This window comes from Cynara cardunculus, unplaced genomic scaffold, assembly GCF_001531365.2.
Source record: "Cynara cardunculus var. scolymus isolate 2C unplaced genomic scaffold, CcrdV1 Un_Scaffold_1527, whole genome shotgun sequence".
Classification (NCBI taxonomy): Eukaryota; Viridiplantae; Streptophyta; class Magnoliopsida; order Asterales; family Asteraceae; genus Cynara; species Cynara cardunculus.
The window spans coordinates 36270-63119 of NW_020200792.1; the positions used below are offsets into that span (position 1 = coordinate 36270).

At 33.5% G+C, this 26850-nt stretch overlaps 2 protein-coding genes across 3 annotated transcripts; one reads left to right on the forward strand and one right to left on the reverse strand.

Annotated features, from left to right (window-relative positions):
* The first annotated feature begins 2366 nt into the window (after positions 1 to 2366).
* On the forward strand, positions 2367 to 2860 carry LOC112502522 (non-specific lipid-transfer protein 2-like). Its single transcript, XM_025106470.1, has one exon. The coding sequence runs from the start codon at positions 2402 to 2404 to the stop codon at positions 2684 to 2686; it is 285 nt and encodes a 94-aa protein (XP_024962238.1). The 5' UTR covers positions 2367 to 2401; the 3' UTR covers positions 2687 to 2860.
* A 3822-nt stretch (positions 2861 to 6682) lies between these two features.
* Positions 6683 to 13070, reverse strand: LOC112502519. 2 transcript variants are annotated; one of them, XM_025106465.1, is made up of 6 exons: positions 12342 to 13070; positions 11455 to 11669; positions 8657 to 8918; positions 8446 to 8531; positions 8256 to 8347; positions 6683 to 7456 (listed from the first exon to the last, which is right to left on the reverse strand). In XM_025106465.1, exons 1-6 carry the CDS (start codon positions 12654 to 12656, stop codon positions 7233 to 7235), a joined length of 1194 nt encoding a protein of 397 aa, XP_024962233.1. In that variant the 5' UTR covers positions 12657 to 13070; the 3' UTR covers positions 6683 to 7232. The 2 variants fall into 2 exon arrangements, with proteins under 2 accessions (XP_024962233.1, XP_024962235.1); XM_025106467.1 differs by having other exon boundaries at positions 7134 to 7456; positions 11455 to 11666; positions 12342 to 13047.
* Positions 13071 to 26850: the final 13780 nt, after the last annotated feature.

Below are 26850 nucleotides of genomic sequence, written 5' to 3' on the forward strand. Positions count from 1 at the left end.
CTAATTAAAATAAAATAAAATTTATAAAATTAATTAATTACATTACTGCCCTTATTAATTTATTTATATTTAATATAAATTAATTTATTAATTAAAAAAGTTTGAGGTTATTAGATTGTTCTCGCATTCTCGTAAATCACAGGGGTTCTCGTTTGAACCTCCACCTATATATATATATATATATGAGCAAATCAAATAGAAATTGCACAAGGTTAGAAACTCTATAAACTAATATAGGCCACATATATAACTTCCTTAATTGTATTATCAACTGTTTCTTAAGAAAAACCTCATTTTTTTCTTCATCTGAAATCACCCAATTAATGTATTGTTCGTTGGTGAAATAACACTCTATTCAAAACAAACCAACTCTATGTTTTGTTTCATTAGTGAAACAAAATAGATAAATGCATATTAACTCATGGATTATTTCATTGGTGAAAAGACTTTGAATTAGTAAAGCAATCAATACAAATCAACTTATTTGTTGTTTCATTAGTAAAACAACAGTGCTGTTTTTTCAAAAGCAAAACAAAAAAATGAGTTTTTGTAGAAAATTGTTGATAAGATAATAAAAATATCTATAAGATAATCATGGAAATCAAATATATATGGTTAAAAATGCTTCATAGAGTTTTTAACTTCTAGAAGGTTTTTACATTATTTCAGACCTATATAACATGCGTTTAATCATTTGAGAACTCCAAAATATAAGAAATCGATATTAAACCACTAACTTAAGATAATTAACATTATCTTTATTTATTATATAAGAGTCGTCGCCCTCACTTACCGGGTAAGACTATTGATCTTTGTTTCACTCTTACCAGGTAAAATTTTTTGGTCCTTAGCTTCTTACCATATTCATCCGGTAAAGTAATGTGACTTGGTGTTCACTTACTCGAGTAAGCATTTAGTAAACGGTCCCTATATCTTCCAATTAAAATACAAAAGGACACGGTTCTTTCTTATTCAGTCACTTTAACTTGAATTTCAACAGTGATCGGTTGTTCTTTACTTTGTTTTATTAACAGTAACTGACAATGATTAAATAAGTCATCGTCCACATTCGACCTCGTTATTTCATCCGCATATTAATTAAAATAAAAAGTAGCCTAAAATGTAATATAAAATTTTACATCATCCTTTTTCACTGTTAAACCTACCAAAAAAATGAGATAGAAATGGCATATAAAAGGCTCCATCACATACAATGTCACATGAACAACATGAAATACTAAAAAGTGGAAACAACATCAATTTTTAGGATATAATAAAACGATTGTTCATATATAATTACACAAACACTTTGTTATGTGACCACGAACATGCATAACTATTAAATACTTGTTACAAAGTATACATTTGTTTAAATAATTTATAATTTTTCTTATCATAAAATAATTTTACAATTTTCATCAAATATCACATGTGATATCTACGATCGATTCATATGTGATAATAATAGAAATTTTTGTTAATCATATGTGATGATCGTAGATTTTTTTTTAATTATATGTGACTGTGTATATTTACATTTATAGATTTTTTTTATCATATGTGATGATATATCATTTATATTCAGACTCATATTATCATATGTGATATGTATAAAAATTCAGATAGTGGGTCATATAGATCATATGCGATATGTGATAGATCATAAGAAAAACTGTTGTAAATTTCATTGGAATCACCTTCTTTGTATGATTTAATTTAACAATTGAGATCTATTTTCACCTTTTCAACTATTTTGTCATTCGTATTTGGAACTTCAAGTAGATATGCATATATATATATATATATATATATATATATATACACACACACACATACAGAGTTGGGTTCACGTGAGATCAAGGGTTTTTCGTGAGACCCGTAAGACAAATTTATGTTCATTGATCAACTTTATAAGTTAATCATCTGATGGTCTAAGTTGCACGGTGGCAATTTTGTGATTATTGAAAAGTCTCGTGGCAATTTTGTGATTATGAATGTTCAGATTGTAGATCTAACGTGAGACCCGTAAGACCAATTCTCAACCCTTGAATTAGATCTACAATCTGAACATTCATAATCACATAATTGTCACGAGACTTCTCAATAATCATAAAATTGTCACTGTGCAACTTTAGATCATTAGATCATTAGCTTATAAAGTTGATCAATGAACATAAATTAGTCTTATGGGTCTCACGAAAAACTCTGGGTCTCACGTGAACCCAACCCTATATATATATATATATATATATATGTAATCTGATTTTAAACACCTCCTTTTTCCCCAACCTTCCCCACTCACCCCCCCCCCCCCAAAAAATCTCTTATTATAAATTGAAACCATATCCACATCCCACATCACATCCCTTCTCTTCTTCCTTTGCTGTGAGTACTCATAACAATGAAAATGGTTAAGTTAGTAGTTTGCATTGTGCTGGTGGTGCTTGGCATCGGAGCTCGATGCTCAACCGTAGCCGCCACGGACTGTAACCCGATCCAACTGAGCCCGTGTGCCACCGCAATCTTATCGTCCACCACCCCTTCGGAAACTTGTTGTGGGAAGATCAAGGAGCAGAGGTCTTGCCTTTGCAACTACATCAACAACCCAAGGCTGCAGAAGTTCATCAACACTCCAAATGCTAGAAAGGTTGCTGCTACCTGTGGCACCCCTTTTCCCATTTGTTAATTGATCAAGAAAATTTCACACACTTGTGTGTGTGTTTAGTGTGTGTGTTTTTAAGGTTATCATTCATTTTTAGTATTTGGGATGGTACTATGCAGGGGGGATCAATGGTAATGCTTTAAGGTCAATGGTACTATGTAACTTGCACTTGTTCAATTCAATGATTTAGAAGGAAAACACCAAAGGGTTCCAAGAAAGAAAACTCTCATCCAAATGAAATCGAATACCCAAAGTCGGATGTCGATCAACTTAAACAACACAAACAACTGACTCGGCTACTTTTTTTTTTATTAACCTGGATATCCAACCCGTTATGCGAGCCGACTAATCACAGGGCAACCACCTGCTTTGCAGATAGCCCGGCGGAGTCACCATATTCACCTCCGTGAGGGGATTTTTTTTCCTCCTTGGATTTGAACTTGGAACCTCCTGGTACTTTTAACCTTTGGAGCCAAGCTCAAACCAATCAGGCACCACCCTTGTGGTTAACGCGGCTACTTTATAAGCTTGATTAAAAAATTTACGTGGAGGCAAGCCGTACAAACACTTTTTTCAAGCTGAACATGTTCATATATGTGCATAAGTCATTACTAGCAAAACATAAAAATTTACATAAAGTTGTTATCACCGTTATAACTCAAGCTAATAAACCAGTTAATTGATTTTGAGTTTGAGTCCGTAAACAAAGAAAGCTTAAATTTGAAGTCATAATGTATATATAAGTCGAATCCGTTAAACAAGCAACGAACTCAAGCTCGCACATTGAAAAAACATTCGAGCTCAAGCCCGAGCACTATTTATAAAAAAAAATCATTCGAACTCGAGTCGATCTTGAACACAAAACAAAACCTGTTTAGCTTAAAAATTCGAGCTTTGCAACACCAATTAATATTCGACTTGGCTCGTTCGGAAACTTGATTATTTTATTTAAGTCGACATGAGCCATACAAGCGACTACCACGCATCTTTTTCGAGTCAAGCATATTTATATGTTCATAAATAATTATAATCAAAATTTAAAATTTAAAAAAAAAGTCGTTGTCGTTACCAAGCTCAAGCAAATAAACGAGATAATCAATCTTGAGTTTGAGTAAGATTGAATTTTAGGTACTAATGTAACTCAGATTTGTTAAACATCGAGCTCAAAACTATTAGAAAAAACCATTCGAGCTCGAACATGCTCTTATTTTCTCGATCCAAGCTTAAACAACCTGCTACTACTGGACTCGTTAACACCTTTAGACTATAAGAAACAAAAATATACGAAAAAAAATTCAATCGATAGCACCATTTTGACTAAGAAAATGACACTAACAGAATTCGAACTTAGGTCTATGGTGGAATAAAAGTCTTGAAAACCAACTCTACCAAATAAAACTTGTTATCATTATAGTTTCAAAATACATACGGTAACACACGACAGCTTAATATGGATGCACCTTTCACGTACCTAAAACTTTTTACCCTTCGATGGAGGAATAATACAGTGGCACCACTATAGGTCCGTCACTGGCTATATGGAACAAGATACTATTAAATTGGTTGTCTCATGTTTGACACGACATTAAACTGAGATATAACGAAATGAGAGTGAAAGAAAACTATAATTTTTTATACCGTGCGAAATAAGTGAAACAAAAATGTGGAACATGAGATATAATTAGTAATTTACTAAATTATTCATACCAAATTAAAAGACGGTAAAACCTACGCAATTCTTTTAGCCGTCTGTTTCGCATGCATTTTCCGTGTCCTTGATTGTATTGGCCTTAGGGATGAAATATGGGCCAAGTCATGTGCCAACGGGTTCTAAAATATGTATGCATTTGTGGTGTGGTGTGGTTTGGTTGATGAAGGTGCATCTTTCATATGAACTAATCACATGGCTAATCACAACTGTTTGTTCATAGCCCTGAGATAATTCTAGCAATGGCCACAAGTACATATGTAGATGGCATGATTTACACTCGCGTTAATTTCACCATCCCCTTGTCTCTCGTCTTTCTTTGCTGAATAAAATGCTTAATTGTGGAAAAAACATGGCATGGACTCGAGGTCCATAAGATCTTAGTTGTTTTCTAGAGCTTGTTTGGTGATCTCCTGATGCAATTACTTTCTTCATATTTTGTCATGTTTGGATTATAGCATTGCTACAAAATCAAGAACTCAAAAGGTTTTGGATGTTAACTAAGCCAGACTCTTGCCCACCAACTGTTTGTCAAAATGCTTCAACCTAAGAGCTTCATGATATATTTTTCTAAATATAATGTCCTAATAAAAAATTTTGAAAGGACGTTCTTGTAATAAAAAATAAGTATAACGCTATAATAAAAAAAAATTACAAATTGCATTACTGTTTTTGCATTAAACCCTTCTAATTAAAAATAAATCTTATTGTACAGGCGGCCATAACTATAACGGTCCTAAGGTAGCGAAATTCCTTGTCGGGTAAGTTCCGACCCGCACGAAAGGCGTAACGATCTGGGCACTGTCTCGGTATTAACAATCGAAATATGGTCGAAGCTAAGCAGTGGGACCGCTTGGATTTTTAGAGGAAGGGGTTTATTCAAACTAGCGGGCCGTTTACCAAACGCTCACCCGGTAAGTACTTACCAGGTCATTTACCTTATTGGAGATGTATATGGCAAGGACCAAGAGTCTTATAAGGTAAATGAGAATGACGTCTCTTGCCTGGTTAGCACTTACCGAATAAATTGTTACATACAATGTCGTTCTGATATACTAGAATCTTACCCGGTAAAGTAAATGAGTCTTTACTCTCACCGGTTGTAAGCGTTTAGGTAATCGGCCCCTAAATCAAGAGTAAATTTGTGATCATTATGAACAAGTCCCACAAAACAACACAAACCAAAAGAAAATTTTGTAGTGTGTTGTGGGTTTTGGTTCTCCAAGGAGGAAAAACCTACACCCTCCGTACCTAGCGCCCTCTATAATCAAAACCCACGCATTCCACTGCAACATCTCCGACCGCCATGAAGACTCCAACGGCTCAACCACACCTAAATGAACCGTCGGTAGTGTAAGGGGCGATGGAGGAGAATATGTGGTTTTGCCAAACACAATACCCACGGTGACAGTAAGGGGGTCCTCGTTCTAGCCAAACACAACCCACGACAGAGCTACTCAAGAAGAAAGACAGGAATGGAAGAAGAGGAATGCCGAAAAAGGAGAAAGATGGACGGTAGCTCGACGGATAGTGGGACCTATCTGTGGCCTCTGTCAAAGGGTAGAGATCATCAATGTGGGACCTCTTGGTGAAAGAGAAGATGGGAGGTGTTGGCAAAGGGGTAGGAGGAGAAGGGTCTCTAGAAGTTGGATTGTTGGAGACTTCCGAGGGTTTTGGATGTTATCTCAGTACTGTGTATGTCATTTTTTTCCGGCAATTCAACTTCGAGAACACCCCTCCCCCTACCCATCGAACGACACCCCTTCATCGTCAATCTCACCCTCTTCTCTCCTCCCTTTGGCCTTTGCTTGCCTCTTCTTTCTCACCAAGAAGCCACAGATCGGTCACCTAGACCACCATCCGATCTTGATCCACTGTCCACCCTTCTCCTCCCATGGCATTCATCTTCGTCCCTCCCATTCTCCTTCTCGAGCAAATATATCAGGGGTTGTGTTTGGCGAGAACAACGAGCACCCACTTTACCAGCACCATGCGTTTATGTTTGGCAAACGCAAAACCACATATTTGTGACCAAAAACAACCCTCACAAGTGCAGGCACCCTACGCTACATATCAGGAAAGATGCACCCTCCATCAACCACACCTCCTACATGTTTTAGACCCATGTGAGCCGTGTTAACACAGAACCCGTCCCATTTTTCATCCCTAGGGCTAATGTCATTCTACGACAATCAAGGGCAGGGCAAATGCAACTTCATTTCCAATTCCAAACATCAAAAAAGCCCCAATCCAAGTGGAATTGGCTTTGGAGCTCAAGCAATTCAAAGTTTGAGCCAACCAACCAATCAAAATAACATGCCAATAAAACACTATCATTAACACATCAAAGATTCTGAAACAAGCAAATACTTGGCAACAGTTGATCAATAAATATAACAAAGGAACATCACTGGTCCCTTCTATCAATATCTAAGTAGTAACATTACAAACTTCTTCAAACAGATCACCAGGAAGAGAAAAAAAACAGCCTGTTTATCTCAAACTTTTCATTAAGGAAAAGAAGCATGCAAGATGGGAATTTACTTTTTACTTTTACTTTTCTATAAGCTCACACCTCCTGCATCTCTACTCTACCTCTATCTTTGCTCTATTCATGCATCATCAATCCTAAATTCCTAATAGTTCCCTGCCATTCCAAGACTTTCTCCTTTTTCTTTTCTTATTTCTCTTGTTCTAGCAGCCATTTATCTTTTATCTTCTTTTTCCCTCATAATTCACCTTTTTGGTCAATATGTCAATAACTAAAAAACCAACGGTCCCACCTCATTGACCAACGTACACATATGGATATGATTTGGGTTTCTTACAGATCATAGAAATACTAGAAGTTTAAATGTCGTATCATCTACGAGAAAAGAAAAGATAATCTGGATGATTGACCTGAAGCATTGTCAGCCAATCTTCAGCAGCCTGCAACAAAGAGCTCACCAGTGGCCGTTCATTGTGGACCCATAGGGGTGGCTTAAACTTGTATGAAGCAAGACCAAACACTGGTAAAGAGACCATTGGGATACCATCCATCCCACCAGGATAGCTCACAACAGGTGGATGCTCACATTGATTGCCTGTAACAACCAATAATGCAGCTCATAAATACACAGAGACCGTGCAACTCAAGCCATGAGCATGTCACCACAACAAAAATTGGGTTTATAAGACGCCAAATATGTACAAATGTCCTAACAGACTGCTTCATAAGACATAAGTTTATAGGATCAAACAATGGTGCATCCTATGGAGAAGTATTAAAATAAGTTTATATAACGCTTTTGAGCGACTTAACAAGTTCTTTAGAACATTTCTGAAATAACATCTCCTGTTAGCTTTTTTAAAGGACACTCCCAATAAATGTCCTATGAGAGCATTTTTATAGAACACTTGTTTTTATAAGATATTTTTTAAATAATGTCAGATAAAGTTTAACAGAAAGCTTTATGTGAAAATTGCACTAAAAACTTGTTAAGACGCCCAAAAAGTCTCATAAACTTATTGTAACAATTTTATCTATGACACACAAGTGTTTGGTCCTATAAACTCAAGTCCCATAAAATAGTCTAAAGGAAACTTTGACAACGATTCTAAATTGTAACCAAGCATTGCCTATTGCTTCTATACCCGATTCAATTATAGTCCTATTTAAACCAGCGAGACTCGCACCGAATACCGGTTATTTTGGAATGTACCGCTTGTGTTCGAATCGCCCAATCTATCCTCATGAGGAGAAGTTTGATTTTGGCGTCCTAAAAACCCAATTTTGTCATAGTGCGTATGTACTTGTCAACAACCAATTTCAAAGAAATTAAAGGATAGCAAAAATCATACAGCTTTCATAGGCATTGTTTAGAAACAGAATATACAACTGACCTGCCATGGGAGTGTGAAGAGAGTGAAAAGTCAGAAAGCAAGCATCAAGATCTTTCAGGGTTGGTCCCATAGGAATCCTGTATATTGGGTACCTATTAAAAGCACCACAAAGGCCCATCAAGTCATATGCATGTGCATATGTAAGAATGAGAAAGTACCAGAACCAGATTAAAGGTCTTTGTAATCATACCAAGCCACCGATAACCAACTAGATGATAGCAAGTCACAACTTCTTAGACTTTTCAATTCAGGGAAGGAGCGGGCAAGGTCAAGTATCTGTTACAACAAGAAAATAGAACCAATTATTGGAAATACAAATGGTATAATTTATATTCTGGTTGCTACTTAAATCAGCACAAAAGTTATGTTGCTCCCATGTAGAGACGGAAGTAGAAACTAACCTTGTCAGTCAAAGGTTCTCTGCCCCAAGGCTGATTCCGCTCCAGGTACTCAAATAACAGGCAACCTTGGTTGCTCACAGAATCACTGTCATCACTAGAAAATCCTTCTTGAAGTACATGATGCTGATCTTTCAATGACAACTGATCCATTTGTCGAGAGATTACACTCTTCGGATGGTGATTACCCCTTTCATGTTCGTAATCGCTGCTTGCATCACTACTTGAATCCCTAAAGGAGTCATCACTGTCCTCATCTGGTTTTCTGCAGAGCAATAAAATAAGAAGATTTTCATTAGAGACAAGCATGTCAAGAACTCATCAATTATCTGGTTTCAAAGAACTGAAATTCAGGCAGGAAGAAAGTGAATCTCCAACTCAAAAATGAATTTTTCAAAAGATAATCATACATGTACCACAAATGGGCTCAATCAGTAAACTGAACAATGAAAAAAGAATAGGTGCTTATACCATAGAGAGAGAAAAGTTTATATCAAGCACAAATGCAACAGTGTAAATCTCAAACCAATGCACAGTTTTAAGAATTCTATGATGATAAGTTTGAACACTCCCACCATCCCACAATAACTGCATCATCCGAAAAAATGTGAAACTATTAGTAGTTGAGTTTTAGCAGAATGCCCAAAATATCTTGAACAATGTGAATTATTAGTGGTTGAGTTTTAGCTGAATGTCCAAAATACATCAAATGTATCACGACTCTGAAGTATGATCTATGAGAGGAAAATAGATAACTGCAAAAATTTCCAAAAAAAAGCATTGTGAATCTTAGAGGGTATGCAGTCTTTTGGAAGATGGGAGTGTGAAATTGTCAGTGTGGTTACATAACTAATTAACAAAAATAAGATGAAGCGTCATAAGCAATAAGAGAAACATGTAAATCGATAAGCATCAAGAGCAAGTGTGAGAGAAAAGCCTTCCGATTATAAACCCAGTCCAAATTGTTTGCATCACCGTGTACATTTTAAAAGGTATGTGCCTTATATACTTTCAATTCATGGGAAAACAAACCCACCAAGTAACTTAGCAGATACAAAGGCCTTGACCATTTTATCAAAAATGGTCGATCTTAGCCTCACAACAATCTCCTCTTGGCACATGTCTCCTTTTCTAACCTATGTCTTCAAAGCATTATGTTGAAAATAAGTAAACCACCTTGAATGGTGTTCCCCTGGTATCCTCAAGCGATGCAGGCCCAACCTTCTCCCATATATCCATATTTCCGATCATATCCTTCTTCGTGTGAACATGCATCCACCTCAGCATTTATATTTTTGCTCTCACCTTCGGTACAATGTTGTCCTATGGAGGAATTAATTCCCCATGAATCGTGCCAACTGTTATGAGATTTATTCCCCGTTATGCGTGCCAATATGACATATCTTTTCAAGATTCCCTGTGACTTCTCAACACACATGCCTCCCAAAGCATCTTGCCATTTAAATTATGTTGCTTTATCCTATAATTAACATCCTTAGCAATCTCTTTATCGTTCCAATTATCCCAAATAATGGAAAACATCGTTACTAACAAATTCTAGTCCCTATCGCATTTCTAGATCTTCCACTTCCCTATCGACACTGTAAAAGTTACAGTTCATATGCTCTATGTTATTCCAGCCTAATCCAAAACCTTTATATTGCAATGTATTTCTTAGACCTCTAGCTTTGCATTCACACACTACATAGTCTCTCATCACTCAATACTGCATCATCAAAACATACAAAATGGAATGAAGTTATTTACGAAAGGTTCTCATTTGTGCAATTGTGCTCGAAGAAACGAACAATTTCAATATTGGTAGACAAGCTTTAGATTTCATAAAATAAGCATAGTGATGTTTTTCCTTTTGTGGGAACTTAATGAGAAAAATAAAAATGGCCCTTCTCTTTTTTAACAAAGAATAAATCCAAAGATAAGATAACCTTGTTATAAACACCAATGTAATAAGACAAAAGAATATCCAACTCATGCCATATAATTCAAGCATCTAGCCCACAAGTGATAATGTACAATTATTGGAAAGAGAAGATTATTAGAGAACAACAAAAAATAGCCTACGGTTTCAAAAGCATCACAACACCAAAAGAGACCAAAGATCACTATGCCACCATATATAAGAGAAACCAAGGAACTCACACTTTAAAAGGAGAATGGATCATTAAACTAATATAGTATGCATTGAACTCTATTTTACTCATATACTGTAGATATTAACGTTCAATAATAGAACCATGAGTATACATCCCCTTCTGCAGCATTAGAAAAACTTTGATACTACAGGAAAAAGTAACAGATAAACACCATAAGTAAATAATCAAATACTAAAAGAAGTCAACCCCTAGATCCCCAAGCATTCAACAAACCCTGTCTTTGCATTTATCCTCCAACTATGAACCATTAGATATATGAATAACGGTAAACCATGTGGAGCTCTGAATAACTTGTACGTTTTCCCAATCAAGTAACATTCTTGAATTGCAAGTATAAGTGTATTACTCAAGCAATTACCAATTAATATTAATAAAGTAATAAAGATCTCCCAAGAAGAACATGCTAAACATTCAAAGCCATGTTGATCAATGATATTTAGTTTAAAAAACAAGGAGTCAAGGAATGTATTCACATGAAATGGAAGATAAAGACACTTCAAGAAAATCACTATGTTACTTCTCATAAGTGTCTAGGATTCAATAAATCATAGATGCTACTAATAAGAACAAAGTAATAACAAACAAAGAAGACAAATGTACAACAGAAGATATGTCTTGTTGTAGTACCTCGATTTCATTGAAGACTTCAAAGGGTCTCCATAAATTTGAATTCCAGACAAATAAGGCACATAGTACTGGATCACACCATCAGTGTCATTCAATACCAACGGGACACCAGCACCATAAGCACTCCACTCCTTGAAAGATTCCCACAAATCACCAAGCACGAAGTACGGTTGATATTCCACATCACTAGTCCTCCACCCTCTCATAGTTCTCTGCTGCCACAGTATTGAATCAAAATCACCATTTAGTCCAAATAAACACCTCCAATACCCTTTGTACATAAGCTGACCTAATGTAGTAACATTACCCATTTTATTGTATTTTCATTCTTCTGGAAAATAGTTCTTTGCCAATTTCAAATGGACATAACCACATTCAAATACACACTTTCACATTTGGGGCACAAGTAAACATTTTAATGTTGATAATATGAAATCCTTAATTTATTGTAACGCTTATTATTCTTAGACTAACAATATGAAATTATTTAATTTCAAATTAAACAATATAAATATAACACAAATAGCAAAATTTGTTCACCATCAATCGACTTTTATGAGATTTAAAATATCCCCAACTCCCCTCTGTCTCTGAAACCTGAAGGCGACCCTCAGGGCCCAGAGATGAATGAAGTCGAGCTGACTTCATTAGTGTTCGAAAATGAATCTCATATAAGTAGTGCCAATCACGAAATAGAAAACCACAATTAAAAATAAGAAGTAAGGTATGCTGAGATATCATAAATCAAAAACCCGATTTGTTAACTATATCATAGTCTAACTGAAATTCCAAATGTTACTAACAGCTACTTTACCCCCATGATACCACAATACAAGTATCAATGGAAAAGACGTAGTTGAATCAAATGAAGTGGGTTCGGTACATACCTTAGATGGATGTTGAGCAGGAACTGAAGGCATAACAGAATCCAAAAACCGTTCTAGATTACACAACGGTGAGGAAGCCGGCACAGCCGCCGCCACGACCACCGAGGGTTCCAACGCTACAGGCTTCGATGGCTGTATGACTCGATTATCCGGGTCCTCCCTACCAGAAGACGTCGTAGATTGAGTCGGAGTAACGTCACTTTGAGCTCTACGTAGATTCTCTTGATTCTGACGATTCCTTCTCGCTTTCGCCGGATTGTAAAACCTATCCTCTCCACCACGACTCCGTCCAAACTGCAATCCAGCGCCCAACATCTCCACTAAAACCCTAAATTACAAATCCTCCGATCTCAGCAAAAAGAAAGAATAAACCGAATCACGAATGCAAAGATTTTTCGACAAATTAGAGGGTCAATCCGGATTGATGTTGATTATTTTTCTTTTATGGATAAATCTAAACCGAAACCGAAACCGAAACCGCGTTGGATATTGAATTTTCTTGTAAACAAGACGGAATCAGCCGATTGGAGGGTCGATGGATTGAGAAAAACCCTAAAAATGAAACCAAATCAAAGGTCAGCCAACAAAAGACATCAACAACGATTGATGTGGTGCTTGTGATGATCGAAAGGCGAATAGAAATTGAAGTGGTGAGGTTTGATGAGAGAGACGAAAGGCAGTGTGTGAGGGGAATGGATGGGGGACAAAAGCAGGCTAAGATGGAAAATCAATTCCACACCAAAAACACTGAAATGAATTGTAGATATCGTTTTCGCATCCATTCCACTTTCTGTCATTTTTGTATTATATTATCATATAAAACTTTATTATAAATAATTAATTTCATTTTCTTAAAAACATCTAAACTTTATTTTGGTCCCTCACTACAATGAAAAGTATGGAAATGCGACTTAAATTTTGAAAAATGTGAAAAGTATTCTTATGGTTTATATTTTGTTTTTAAAATATTTACGGTTATTAGTTTGTTTGGTAGTTGCTAAATGGTTTAATGTAAAATGATTAAGAGACTCCCATAATATAGTGTAAAATGAAATATAATTGTTTCCAATGAAATTAGGGTGTTGAATGATTAAGGAAAGCTTAGAACACAAAATCATTCAAAGAGTTTTAGATACATTAAGGTGTTGTTTGTTTACCTCTTAATAGTTCCATTAAGAGGCAACCTCTGAATCGTTAAGAGATGAATCTTGTTTAGCAAAAAAAAAAATCTGTCTCTTAATGATTCTAAAACCCTCTGAATGATTTTGTATCTTGGAACTCCCTTAACCATTTAGAGCCCTAATTTCATTGTACACAATTACCAAACAATTATATTTCATTTTGTACTATATCATGAGAGCCTCTTAATCATTATGACCACTTAATCATTCTGCACCAAACCATTCAGCAATTGTCAAACAGCCCCTAAGAGACAAACTTTTTCTTTGTCAAACAAGATTCACCTCTTAAAGATTCAGAGGTTGCCTCTTAATTAAACTATTAAGAGGTATACAAACAACCCCCTAATACTCTTTGTTATATAAAATGGTATTTTTGTCTTTTTATCTGTTTTAATATTGTTTAAAAAATGAGTATATAATAATATTATTATTTATACTTGTATTATATTAATTATGGCGAAGGATCGTGTGAGAAGGAGAGTTAAGGTGAGAAGTGTAAAAGGAGATATGAACCATTTATCATCTTTAATCTCAAAGTCACTTATAAATCGCGATTGATATGGAATTGATCTGATGCATCTCATCCTAATGTGCATCCAAGAGTGGAGATCTCTTATTACGCTTCCCACCTTAACTTTCTTTCTCATCAAAACTCAACCCGATTATTTATTATACTTATATATATGTATATGATAGCTGACGAGATCTCATAGGGACCAAACTTAACAAAAGGGTCATATTCTTCGATTCTCCGACTATATTTTCCTCCTACTAAAGTCTCATAGGTAGGGGCGGACCCACATAGAATGATATGATGATACGGGCACTACTTCATGGTTCCATCATAAAGGAAAAGAAATACATTTTTTGAAAGATGTCACCATATTGTTTTGTTAGGTACAACAATGTAGTTTTTGAAACTTAAATGTTAACACAATAATTTAATGGTTGAGATCATAAATGCTTCTGTTTTTGTATAAAAGATCTGGGTTTAGAATATCGTAGTTGTCAAATTTGTTGTTTTTTAACTTAAATTTTGGTGTTTATTTAAAACCCTAAACCATGTGCACTAATTTTCACCTTCTCCACAACCCTCAAAACCGGTCACCTTCTCGTGTTGAATCTCATACGGATGAAATCAATTGATTTCACTAGACACCTCCTTCTCCATCAGAGTCTCACAGAATCACAATTTTGGTGACGGGTTTTGTTTGGGTTTTCATTTTGAAGGGATGTCATTTTCTTAGGTTTTAATATAATCTCTTCAATCTTAAAATGTCATATTCACAGTTAGCGAGTCAAGTCTAGGATAGCCAAAGGCAAAATGTGTCTGTGCTTTTTTTTTCAGGAACTAAATGATATTGTTAAAGCTATATTAATTTAGGAGCATCCAGTGACATTAATTGAGACAAACCCTTCATTTATTTCTCAATTTACCTTAGTTGTAGCCACAAACATTAATAGGTCTATTTCTTTTTACATTTTTGAACCAACTGTAGTATAAATGACTCAATACAGAGATTGTATGGTAAACATGATGAAATATGGTCCAACTTGATCAAGACCATTGGGGGGGGGGGGGGGGTTTGGGTTTCCAGACGATCACTTGGACTGCAGATCGAATGGTTTGTTCTAGGGACCAAATCACAAGAACTATCTGGGAACAAAGAGCTTTAAGTATAAAGGAAAACACATAAACCCAAATCACAGGCACTTCTGACTCTAGCTCAATCCGAAGGAAACCTAAAAACAAAAACAATCAAGAGATAGGAGTTCAAAATCCTTTGAGGTATTGGAGTTTGGTTTGCAAGTGGGGTGGGGGATGGCGGAGATGAAGGGCAGCAGGGACCATGACTTCACCAGAGTTTGGGGGGCTTGGGTTTCATGTCACGTTGTAGTAACATATAATGTTATGCATAATCAATATAATATAATATTATATTTTTGTTTTGTTTAATTTTAGCCGAAAGGTTAAATAGATGAAAAATTACCCTCTAACAGAGAAAATAAACGCAGTTAGTGACCAGGGACCACTTCCAAAGCAAAACGAGAACCACATGCCTTCTAGAATTAACAAAGTTCAGATCCCACTTTCAGATTTTTCACTAAATCTCAATGATCAAAATTAGAGTTTACTCTTAAGTTTATAATTTACTACTGTATGCAAATAATTTTCTAAAACTTCATATTTATTTACTAATCAAATAATTAAAATGTTTTCACTCTCCCTCAATCGATTCTCATGGTGAATAACCAGGTTAGTATTTTTTTTTTAAACTTAAATTATACAGCTTTTTAGATAGAGGTTCGGTTTTATACGAGTTCTTATTTTGCATGTTGTATGTAATGTGTTTTTTCCCCCTGTTTTTTTAACGTTTGGTATGTTTGATAGCTGATCCAAGTACACAAGAAACATAATAGCAATTAGGGAATTGCAAGAAACTCGTAAAATAAGAGCTTCTTATTTTGCGAGTTATATTTGTAATTTGTAAATTTACTTTATTTGTTTTTTGGGTTTATATATTAATATTATTACTTTATGCATTCAGTCTTAAAATATTTTAATCTACAGTTAAAATAACATATAATACAAGTTAGTAATGCATATTATTACTTTTTCTTTTCATGTTCCAAGATACTTTTGACATCTTTCACTCATGTCTTCACCCTCTCATACCTCTATGTCTTCTCTCCATCTCCCAATGTAAGATTCAAATTAATATTCATCATGAGTTATTAAAAGTTCTCTCATTCATCTCTCATTCAATTGCTCTAGAACTTCTGGTCTCGCTCTCGATCTCTTGATTGTTTGCTCTTGGTGTAAATCAAACACATTTGTGGAGTCGTTTAAATATGTTGGATTTTAAATATATTGAATTTTAAATTGTCATACAATTTTTTTCATCGATAGACTGTAATTGGAACCATAACTCTTATTTATTTAAATTGCATTAATATGTAAAGGCCAAGTGTAACTTATATCATTATTAAATATTCTCTAAAAAACCCAGTAAAACTTCAAAATCGTTAAAATTCACGGTTTCTGCCACATTGCGAGTTACACAACTAGCATATATATATATATATATATATATATATTGAGTATTAGGGCTTGTTTGTTTTTTGAAAAAAACCACTTAATGCCTCTTAAGTCTGAACCGGTCAAACGTTTTTATTTTCAGACCGTTTGTTTTTTTTACATAAATAAGAGCTGAAAAGATCTTAATTTGCTCTGAAAAAAAAGTGATAACATAATCACTTAAATCCTCTTAAATCGCTCCCTCTAGACTCTCCCCTCCATCCTCACCTCCAGATTTAGTCCTCTAAATCTATCTCGCAAGACATTCGATCTCCAAATCAATCACGCAAGACATTCGATCTCCAAATCAATCACGACYYAGATCGATCCACATATTCTCGTAAAATCATGACCCAGATCAATCCAAATCTATCAGATCCAAAACTTAACTAATTCAGATTTCAGATTTCAGACGTAAAAACAAACAGTCTGACTGATTCAGATTTCAGACTTCAGTACCACCTCTTAAAATTCAGAAGTGAAACCAGACTTCAGAACCTCTTAAAAAACGAACGCCACCTTAATTTATATTAGCTAAATCAAGTAAGGAGATAGAACATATAATTTAAAAAATAATATAATTGTTTTAAAAATAAAATTAGAGTGATAAAAGGGTAACATTTTATGTGATGTTTTAAGATGTAATAAATGGAGGACACATGATGATGGAGGTTCACATGATGATGAATTGAATTTGAGGAGGGTGGCCACCACGTGTTCCTGCAAACTCGTGTGCAGTTGCGATGTGGGGAAAAGTCGTGGCCTCCTTCGCACGTGCCAGATACGCTTCTAAACGGAAAGCATCTCTCCCACTACTGTTATTTTATGGACCTAAAAATCATACTAATTAATAAAGCATCTTTATATTATTGACAAAATAATTAAGCTTTCAATACATATACTTTTAGTATACCTGATATTAGACTCTAACATGTTTTTTTTAATGCAAGATTCAGGGACGGATCCAATAATTTTTAGATACGGTGACATCATATAAAGCGGTTGCATCTTAGAATAAAACGGTTACACCTTTTACAAACCTAATTTTTTTTTTACTTTACCATGAAGGAACAATACGGTGGCATACACCACCCCTCTAGATCCGTGCCCTGAGAAGATTGATGAGCAAAAATTGTCTCAAAGTGTAAAGATAGAAATAGATAGATGATAAGAGCATTAGATGGGTACAAATTAATAGAGGGTGTTGAATCCCTAAATTTGCTTTGTCTTTGATAACATATCTATATCTATATTATTAAACATTTAACAAAAATTCTTAAAAACTATTTTTTATGCATGAAATATTGTATATTGATACATATTACTTAAAATTCAAGATTACAAGTAAATTATGCATAAGTACAATTTATTAAAGCACAATGTTTGAATTTGTGTAACTAACTACAGATAAACATAATCAAACAGATGATAAACATCTCATTTTAAAATATAAAAATCTAAAATATTGAGTTATAACAGAATACTTAATTATTATCTTTATAAAAAATATATTATTAAACCTAAATTAAATTACTTCGTTACGTTAAATTAAATTACAATATAAATTTTGAATTAAAAAACATATACAAACAAAAAATTTAAATAGTTAATTTGATACTAATATTGATATATTTTTGCAAACTTTATATGATATTTTCAAATTTATATTTTATTCAAAAATATAAACATTGTCGCTTTCTCAAAACCATATAAAATCATATCATATCGACATGGATAAAGAACAAAATAAAACATTGAAATGGAAATGTGTTTCGATGCATTACACGAGTAGCCTTCTAATATATATATATATATATATATATATATATATATATATATAAGGATTAGGTTTCAGTGAGAATGAGATAATCAATTCCCTTCTACAACACAGTTCATGGATTGATTTGAGATTAAAAATGATCAAGAGTTCAAATCTCTTCTTAAACTTCTCACATTAACTCTAATTTTCACACGATCCTTCGTCATGTATATATAAACCCCCTTCCCCTTCACCTATTAGAAACAAAATCAAGAACACATACACCAGATCTGTTTATCTTCTCCGACTAAACCCCTTCTTGAGCAACCACATAAAATAACACATGCATACATATTAAGAACTCAAAATCAAACCCAATCTAAATTTGGAAATCAAAATCAAATCTGAATTCAAAACTTAAAGTTAAAATCAAGCCCAATTACAGCCTTAAATCAAATCAAAACCATAATCAACCAAAAATCAAATTAAAACCATAAGAAAACCAGAGTTTGCACAGCGATGGTTCTTGGAGGCACTTGCCTAGAGGGGATTTACGGAGTTCACGCACAACTGGGGTTCAAGATGGAAATAAAAGGAAGTACATAATAGGGTCACTGTGATGCGAGACTGGAGAGGTGGAGGGAGATACGGGGGAGACGGGTAGTTGTTTGAAGAAGGGATTAGTGAGGGGTAGAGGAGTAGAAATAGAAAAAATAGGGCTCTATGATAGGGGTGTTTTTATCATCAGAAATGACATTGAATTCAAGAAATATCAATACATCATATAAAATTGTTTTTCTGAATATTGCTAAACGCAAAATCAATCAATAATTATTTCTAAATTAATATTATCTACTATATCATTTTTCAATAGCATCGTTAATCCGTCAAACATCCTATGATACACCTTTGATATATAGATTGACATCATTTGAAGTCACAATGTCGACTATTTGGAGTAACACTACATGTAAATCAATATAAATCATAAAATCAGTTGAGTTTACATCTCATCTCATGTTAATGTTTTTCATCACCGTTTTAAATATTTCACGTTAAATCAATTTTTTCGGAACCAACAATCTTAGAATCAACAGCTCATGTCCTAAACGTCCTAAAAATAAAATATTTTATCTAAAGGCGTCATAATTAGTTTATAGGAAGCTTTTGGGCGTCTTAACAAGTTTTTTAGGATAATTTTAATACAAAACGTCGTATTAGCTATTTTATTGGACACCTTTGAGAATTGTCCTATAAACTCATATTTTTATAGGACACTTGTTTTTATAAGAATTTTTTTCAAATAGTGTCCTATAAAATAGCTAACGCGACGTTTTTCCTATAAAAATGCCCTAAAAACTTTTTACGATACCAAAAATATCTTATAAACTTATTACAACATCTTTAAATAGAAATATTTAACTTAAAAGTCCTATAAATTAAGTCTTATAAGACGGTTTATTAGAACACTTAGAAATATTTGGTGTCCTATAAACTTAATTTTGTTGTAGTCGTCTATTTTATTTACTAATTTTTAAACTACTACTATATATTAGAAAATTTACAAGATTTGGTCCTTGTATTTGTGGACTTTGTTTATAAACCTTTTTTTTACATTCTGATTCCTCTACAAATTGAAGAGGTGTCACTTGCACATCTAGTGATATTTTTGAAATTCGAGAAGATAAATGACTAAGAGATGAATTAAAAGTCTAAAAAATGGTTATTTTTATTAATTTTCCTAAAATTTAATTGAGTGTATAAATTTAGAATAACTAGAAGGGTACTCGCACAATGCAGTGAGATACATCTTGATTTTAATGTTTTGTTTTATATTATGATGCTATGTGGTTCGGAGAAAAAAAATGTTTTTATTTTTGAATGAAATATAAATTTGAAGATATCATATATTTAAAAAAAAAAATAAGTGATATTAGTATTAAATTAACTACAAGTTCTCGTTTTATGTAATTTCTTTTATTCAAATTTTTATTACAATTTAATTAAAATTTAAAAACGAATTAATTTATATTTGGTTTAATAATATAATTTTTTATAAAGATAATAATTAATTATTTTGTTAGAAATCAATAATTATCCTAATTATATTTTAAATTTTTTATATTTTAAAATAAAATATTTATCTTTTATTTGATTATGTTTATCTGCAGTTTGTTACACGAATTCAAAATGGAGCTTTAATAAGTTGTACTTACGTACAATTACTTGTAATCTTGAATTTTAAGTAATATGCATCAATAAACAGTACTTCATGCATAAAAAACAATTTTTAAGAGTTTTTGTCAAATACTTTATAATATAGTATAATATAACGAAAGTGTATATGTTGGTTCAATAATCGGAGATTCAAAAGCGAAAACGTCAAAACGTTACCACCACCAACCTATCTGTTGATTTTAGTTGCCGATTCGGATTCTTTTGATTCGACATAATTCGTTTCCGATTTTTGCATTTTTTTCCCACCCGATTTTGAGAAAAAGGAGAAAAGGAAAGAAACACTATCCCGACAATGAATTATTGAGAGTAATAATGGGGCATATAAAGATTGCATGTAGTCCCTACTTTCCAACTTTCTGATATCAATCATTAAATCAAAATTATTCCATTTTATTTAATTTAATAAACCCTTTTTATTCCAAATTAAATGGAAGATTCAAATTTGGAGGCCTAAACTTGAGGACAAGATTTTTAATTGGTCATAATAAAAGTTGGCATCATTTTTATTCATTTTATTTTCTTCCACCAAAAAATGCAACTTTTATAATTAACTAATTTTTCTATTAATTATTTTATGTGGTTATTAATTAATTTTTACCAAACATGATTTGTTTATCAGCTAACAGTTAACGTATTAGTCATCAGCTAATTAACTTATCAGCCAACAACTAGTTTAATGAAAGGATTAATTTGCTTGAAAAAATTAGTTGTGTACCTGTATGTATGTATGTATGTATGTATGTATGTATGTATGTATGTATGTAATTTCATGTATTTGTTCCTCAAAAGCGAAAAATAAATAAAACGAATCAAATATCTCAATATGAAAAAATAAATAAAATAAAAATAAATAAACAAAATCTCATAAATAATCGATTTTTTTAGCCTTTCTTTTACTAGTCATTTTCAACATTTATTTATTTCATTATTTCAATAAAATAAATAAATACTTATAAAACCGATTTTGGTTTTAATTTTTTTTTTCAATTCGATTGATATCAACAATAAAAATATAACAAAGATATATTTTATAGATCCAACCATAATATGCATTTGACTTTTAACATGATCTTAGAATACTCGTATATAAAGAAGCAACATGAAACATTCATAAATGTAAAGAAGAAGACATAAACATGTTTACTTGAATTGAAGTAGCGGGAAGTAAATCCTTCATTAGTGTCGGGCAACGAACTGAACAACTTTTTTTAAAGCGGTGGTCAATGAAACCGAGTTTTTAACCGTACGTGCTGATAACGTGTTATAAAATAACTAACGGAAAACAACAATAGAATGAAGAGAATGAATCTATAATTTTCATTAATCAAAAGCTCCTTAAATCATTACAAAAGTGAAGAGTATCAACGAGGGAAAATTCTCTCGCTGATCTGTCGTTAAAGGGGTCTTTCGTCGTTGATAGTCCGTCGGTTAAAAGCTCGTAGGTAATGTTATCAGCGACAAAATCTTTCAGCGACGGATCAACGCTAGAAACTTTCAGCGACAAATCAACGAGAGAATCTTTCAGCGACAAATCAGCGAGGAAAACTTTTAGTGACGGGATCAACGAGGGAAACATTCAGCAATGGATCAGTGAGAGAATCTTTCAACGACGGATCAGCGAGAGAAACTCTCAACGAATGATCAACAAGGGAAACTTTTACCGAAGGATTTGCGAGAGACTTTCAGGGACGGATTTTTCCTCGCTAATCCGTCACTAATTTTTATTAATTTAAAAATAAATAATTTATAATTACATAATTTCTGTATTTATTCATTATACAAAACATGGCCATAAAATAATAAACCAAAACTGTGAACAAATTAAAACTAATCAATTCATACAATTTAATGTTCAAATTCATATGGGGAAGGGGGGAAAACGTATCCTGACTGCTGCATAAACGTAGAAAAATGCTCCAATAAGTTGACATGTTCGACTACGGCAGCAGCGTGTCTAGCCTGTTCGGCCTCCAAATCTGTCCTACTCTTCCGTTCGGCCTCCATCTCGGCCTGATGACGTTCCTCCCGCAGCCGCGCCTCCTCCTCTACCTTTGCCAACTTCTATCTCAACTCCGCTAACTGTAAATATTCAATATTCGACAAAATCAATAATTTGTTCGCAATGAAAGTAATGAGAAAGTATATAACAATATAACCAACATACCTCCGCTCTTGACTCGTATGATCTTCCGGTGCTACGACTACATCTACCCGTCATAGCATAAGAGGAATCCTTGGAGGTCCCGAAACCAAAGATGCGACCCTTTCTCCGTCCTCCGACACTCTGTTCCCAAAGAGATGCCTCATTAGGGGGAGGGCTGTCGGTACTAGACTGTGACTCACCCCTAAGCGATTGAAATCGCTCATATGGTTCAGCGAGGGATCTGCGAGGAATTATCCTATTTTTCTTATTTTCTCATTTTTTATGTGCTCTATGTACACATGTTTATGTGTAGATGTCATATGTATGCATGTTTATGTGTTATATGTATATATGTGTTTTTTTTGCTAACCACGATGTGTGTTATATGTATACATGTGTATGTGCTATATGTATATATACCCGTCAGGCCGTGTTATACACATATGTATACATGATGTGTATATGTGTGTTGGTTGCTAACCACGATTGAACCTATGTATATATTGTTGAAGATTCATGTATTGGATATTGTATATATGTTTAAATGTATGCATATATGTAAATGTCTAGATAATATGTATGTGTTATATGTATACCGCCAGCCTGTGTTATATACATATGTATTACACGATGTGTATATATTCGATTTTATTGGGTTTTATTATATTTTATTGGGCCTTAATCTGCTTCATTCATTTTTCTTGGGCCTTAATTTATTTATTTGGCTTTATTTAATTTTATTGGGCCTTATTGGGCTAAATGGGTCGTATTGGGTTTTATTCGGTTTTATTAGGTTTTAATCATTTTTATCGGGCTTTAATGAGCTTTAAGCAATATTAATTAATAATTAATAAAAAATTAAATTATTAATTAAATTTATCAAAAAAAATATTAATAAATAACAAATATATATTAATTAATCATTAATAATTAATCAGCGAGAGAACTGGTATTTTGCCAATTCTTCGCTGATCTTTCGCTGATTAGCGAGGGATCAACGAGGGAATGACCAGTCCGTCGCTAATCCTTCGATGATCAGTGAGGAATCTGTGAGTGATTATCCTATTTTTTTTATTTTGTTATTTTTTATGTGTTATATGTACACATGTTTATGTGTAAGTGTCATATGTATGCATGTTTGTGTGTTATATGTATATATGTGTTTTGATTGCTAACCACGATGTGTGTTATATGTACGCATGTGTATCTGTTATATGTATATATACTCATCGGCTTGTGTTATATACATATGTATACACGATGTATATATATGTGTGTCGGTTGCTAACCACGTTGGATCTATGTATATATTATTAAAGATACATGTATCGGATGTTGTATATATGTTTAAATGTATATGTATATGTGAATGTCTAGATAATGTGTGTGTTATATGTATACATGTGTATGTGTTATATGTACATGTATCTATCGGCCTGTGTTATATACATATGTAAATATTCGGTTTTATTGAATCTTTAATGGGCTTTATTGGACTTAATGAGCTTTATTGGGCCTTAATTCATTTATTGGGTGCTATTCAAGTTTATTAGGTCTTAACGGGCTTTATTAGGTTTTATTCGGTTTTATTGGACCTTAACGAACATTATTGGACTTTACTCGGTTTTATTACGACTCAATCCATTTATTAGGCTTTATTCAATTTTATTGGACTTTAATGGGCTTTATTCGTTTTTATTGGGCCTTAATCTATTTTATTGACTTCATTCAATTTTACTGGGTTTAATGGAGATTATTGGACTTTATTCGGTTTTATTGGGTTCCAATCCATTTTATTGGGCCTTAATGGGCTTTATTCATTTTTAGTTGGTCTTAATGGGCTTTATTCATTTTCGGTAGGTCTTATTGGACTTTATTCAATATTAATTAATTAATTAATAATCAATTAAATTATTAATTATATTTATTAAAAAACAAATATATTAATAAATAACAAATATTTATTAATTAATAATTAATAATTGATCAAGGAGGGAACTAGTTTTTGACCATTCCCTTGATAATCAGCGAGAGAATGGCCAACGAGGGGACTGATTTTTGGCAATTCCTTCGTTGATCCCTTGCTGATCAGCAAGGGAACTTGTTTTTGGCCAATTCCCTCTCTGATCCCTCACTGATCAATAAGGGAACTGGTTTTTGGCCATTCCCTCTATGATTCCTTGTTGATCAGTGAAAGAACTAGTTTTTGGTCATTCTCTCGTTGATCCCTCGTTGATCAGAGAGGGAACTGCTTTTTGGCTAATTCCCTCGCATAACATTTCTGGTTGAACCTGCCCCTTTTTGTATTGACTCAAAAGGGTATTTTGGAAAGGAAAAAAAAGATATATTCTTTTCTCTTACAAAAGTAGTAACTTATCATTTTTAGTTTCTTTAAATATTTTATCTTTAATTAAATACATTCTTGCCCCGATCACCCAATTCGCTCCAACAGACAAGCATGAGGAACGAGAAGGAGCCAACGGTTGAGGGTCAAGCAAAGGCTCTCACCAAGGGCTAAAAGGGTTAGTCACTCTCTTATTTAGAAGGGACGTGGGGCTTGCTTGTTTTTCTCTCACACCTCTCAGTCTCATTCCAGGCAAGCAAGGAAAAGGCAGGTTGGTAGCATGGCCAATTCTCTCGCTAAGATTTTTTCCGTCACTAATATCCGTCGCTGATACTTTGTTTTCTAGTAGTGAATAGGGATGTGATACAAGTAGATAGCTATGGTTAATACTAGTCATAATATATCTCTAATATGTTTATCTCTATCTAGATCATCATATCCTTTAGACGATAACATATTTATCCTACAACAAAATCTTGTTTATGAAAACCTAAATACCAGTAAATAATATGACATATGAGCATGACCCATAAAAGCCAAATATTTTGATAAAACAAAATGTAGCATTTTGTGCAATCATGGCTGCATTGTGAAGACTGTTTTAGAAATAGAGAAATATTGGTTTACATAATATAGGTTGGTGTGGATGTGGATCTTGATAATGAACCAATACATCAATCCTAAAGTAAAATTTTGGACACTCTCAAAGCCTCGAATCATCTAAGATAACAATTTTCTCAAAAGATAAACAACGTGACCACTATCCTCAACCAGTTAAATCAAGGTGCGTTTGGTATGATGGATATGACACATAGAATAGTGTGTACCATGTTTGGCGTAACATTAAGTGGAACTAACAGGAATTATACGGTAATGGTTTTTCGAGCTAGTGAGTGATCCAATTGTGCCATTCGTTTAAAAAGGAATTAGTTCTAGTTGTTATCGGACATCTCTAAACATGTGTTACAGTTGATTCTTATAAATGAAGCATTTTATTTAGTGTAAAGTTTGAGACAGTGCAATTTGAATAGAACATATTGGTTTATTGAAATTGATTATTGTGAACAATTTGTTTTTGAAATCGAAGGTGATGTTCCAAGTATCACAGCGGTCAGATAGATTATCTTCGGTTTTTCTTTATCAAGATCGATTTTTCTTTCTTCCTTCACCATTGTGATCTTTTTGCTGTCTTTGTGCACTATTTTTGTTTCTGGCTTCGGGATGAAAATCACACATCTTATTCCTGTCCCACCAATGAAATTAATACACACCAGATGTATTGTATTGTGCAACATTCCGTTATGCTATTCGAAGAGACTTCGATGACTTTCATCTCAAGATTGGAACTTCTGCCACTTTTGGCATTGTCAATGGTATTTGAACCAACCAACATCAAATTCTGCAACAATCCGTTATGTCATTCCGGTTATGCTAATCGTAAACGATTAGGGCTCCAAATTCTAGGGTTTGGTCGGTCAAATTTGGGAAATTCGAGTTTAGGTATGTAACCTAATGATCGAACTGAATTTCTTTTGTAAAACCCCAAAATTCGGAAAAGAGCGACTGATTTAATTTTTTTGTAATGAATCAGATGAAGAGTAAAATTCATTTATAAAGGTCAATACTTGATTACGTATAATGACAATATAAGATTTAACATTAACAATATATAAACCAGACCTTATACAAAGTCTAAGTTAAGAGCATGTGTTACTAAAACCTTATGACAATCGTTATCTCCAAAATACAAAAGACGTCTCCATGT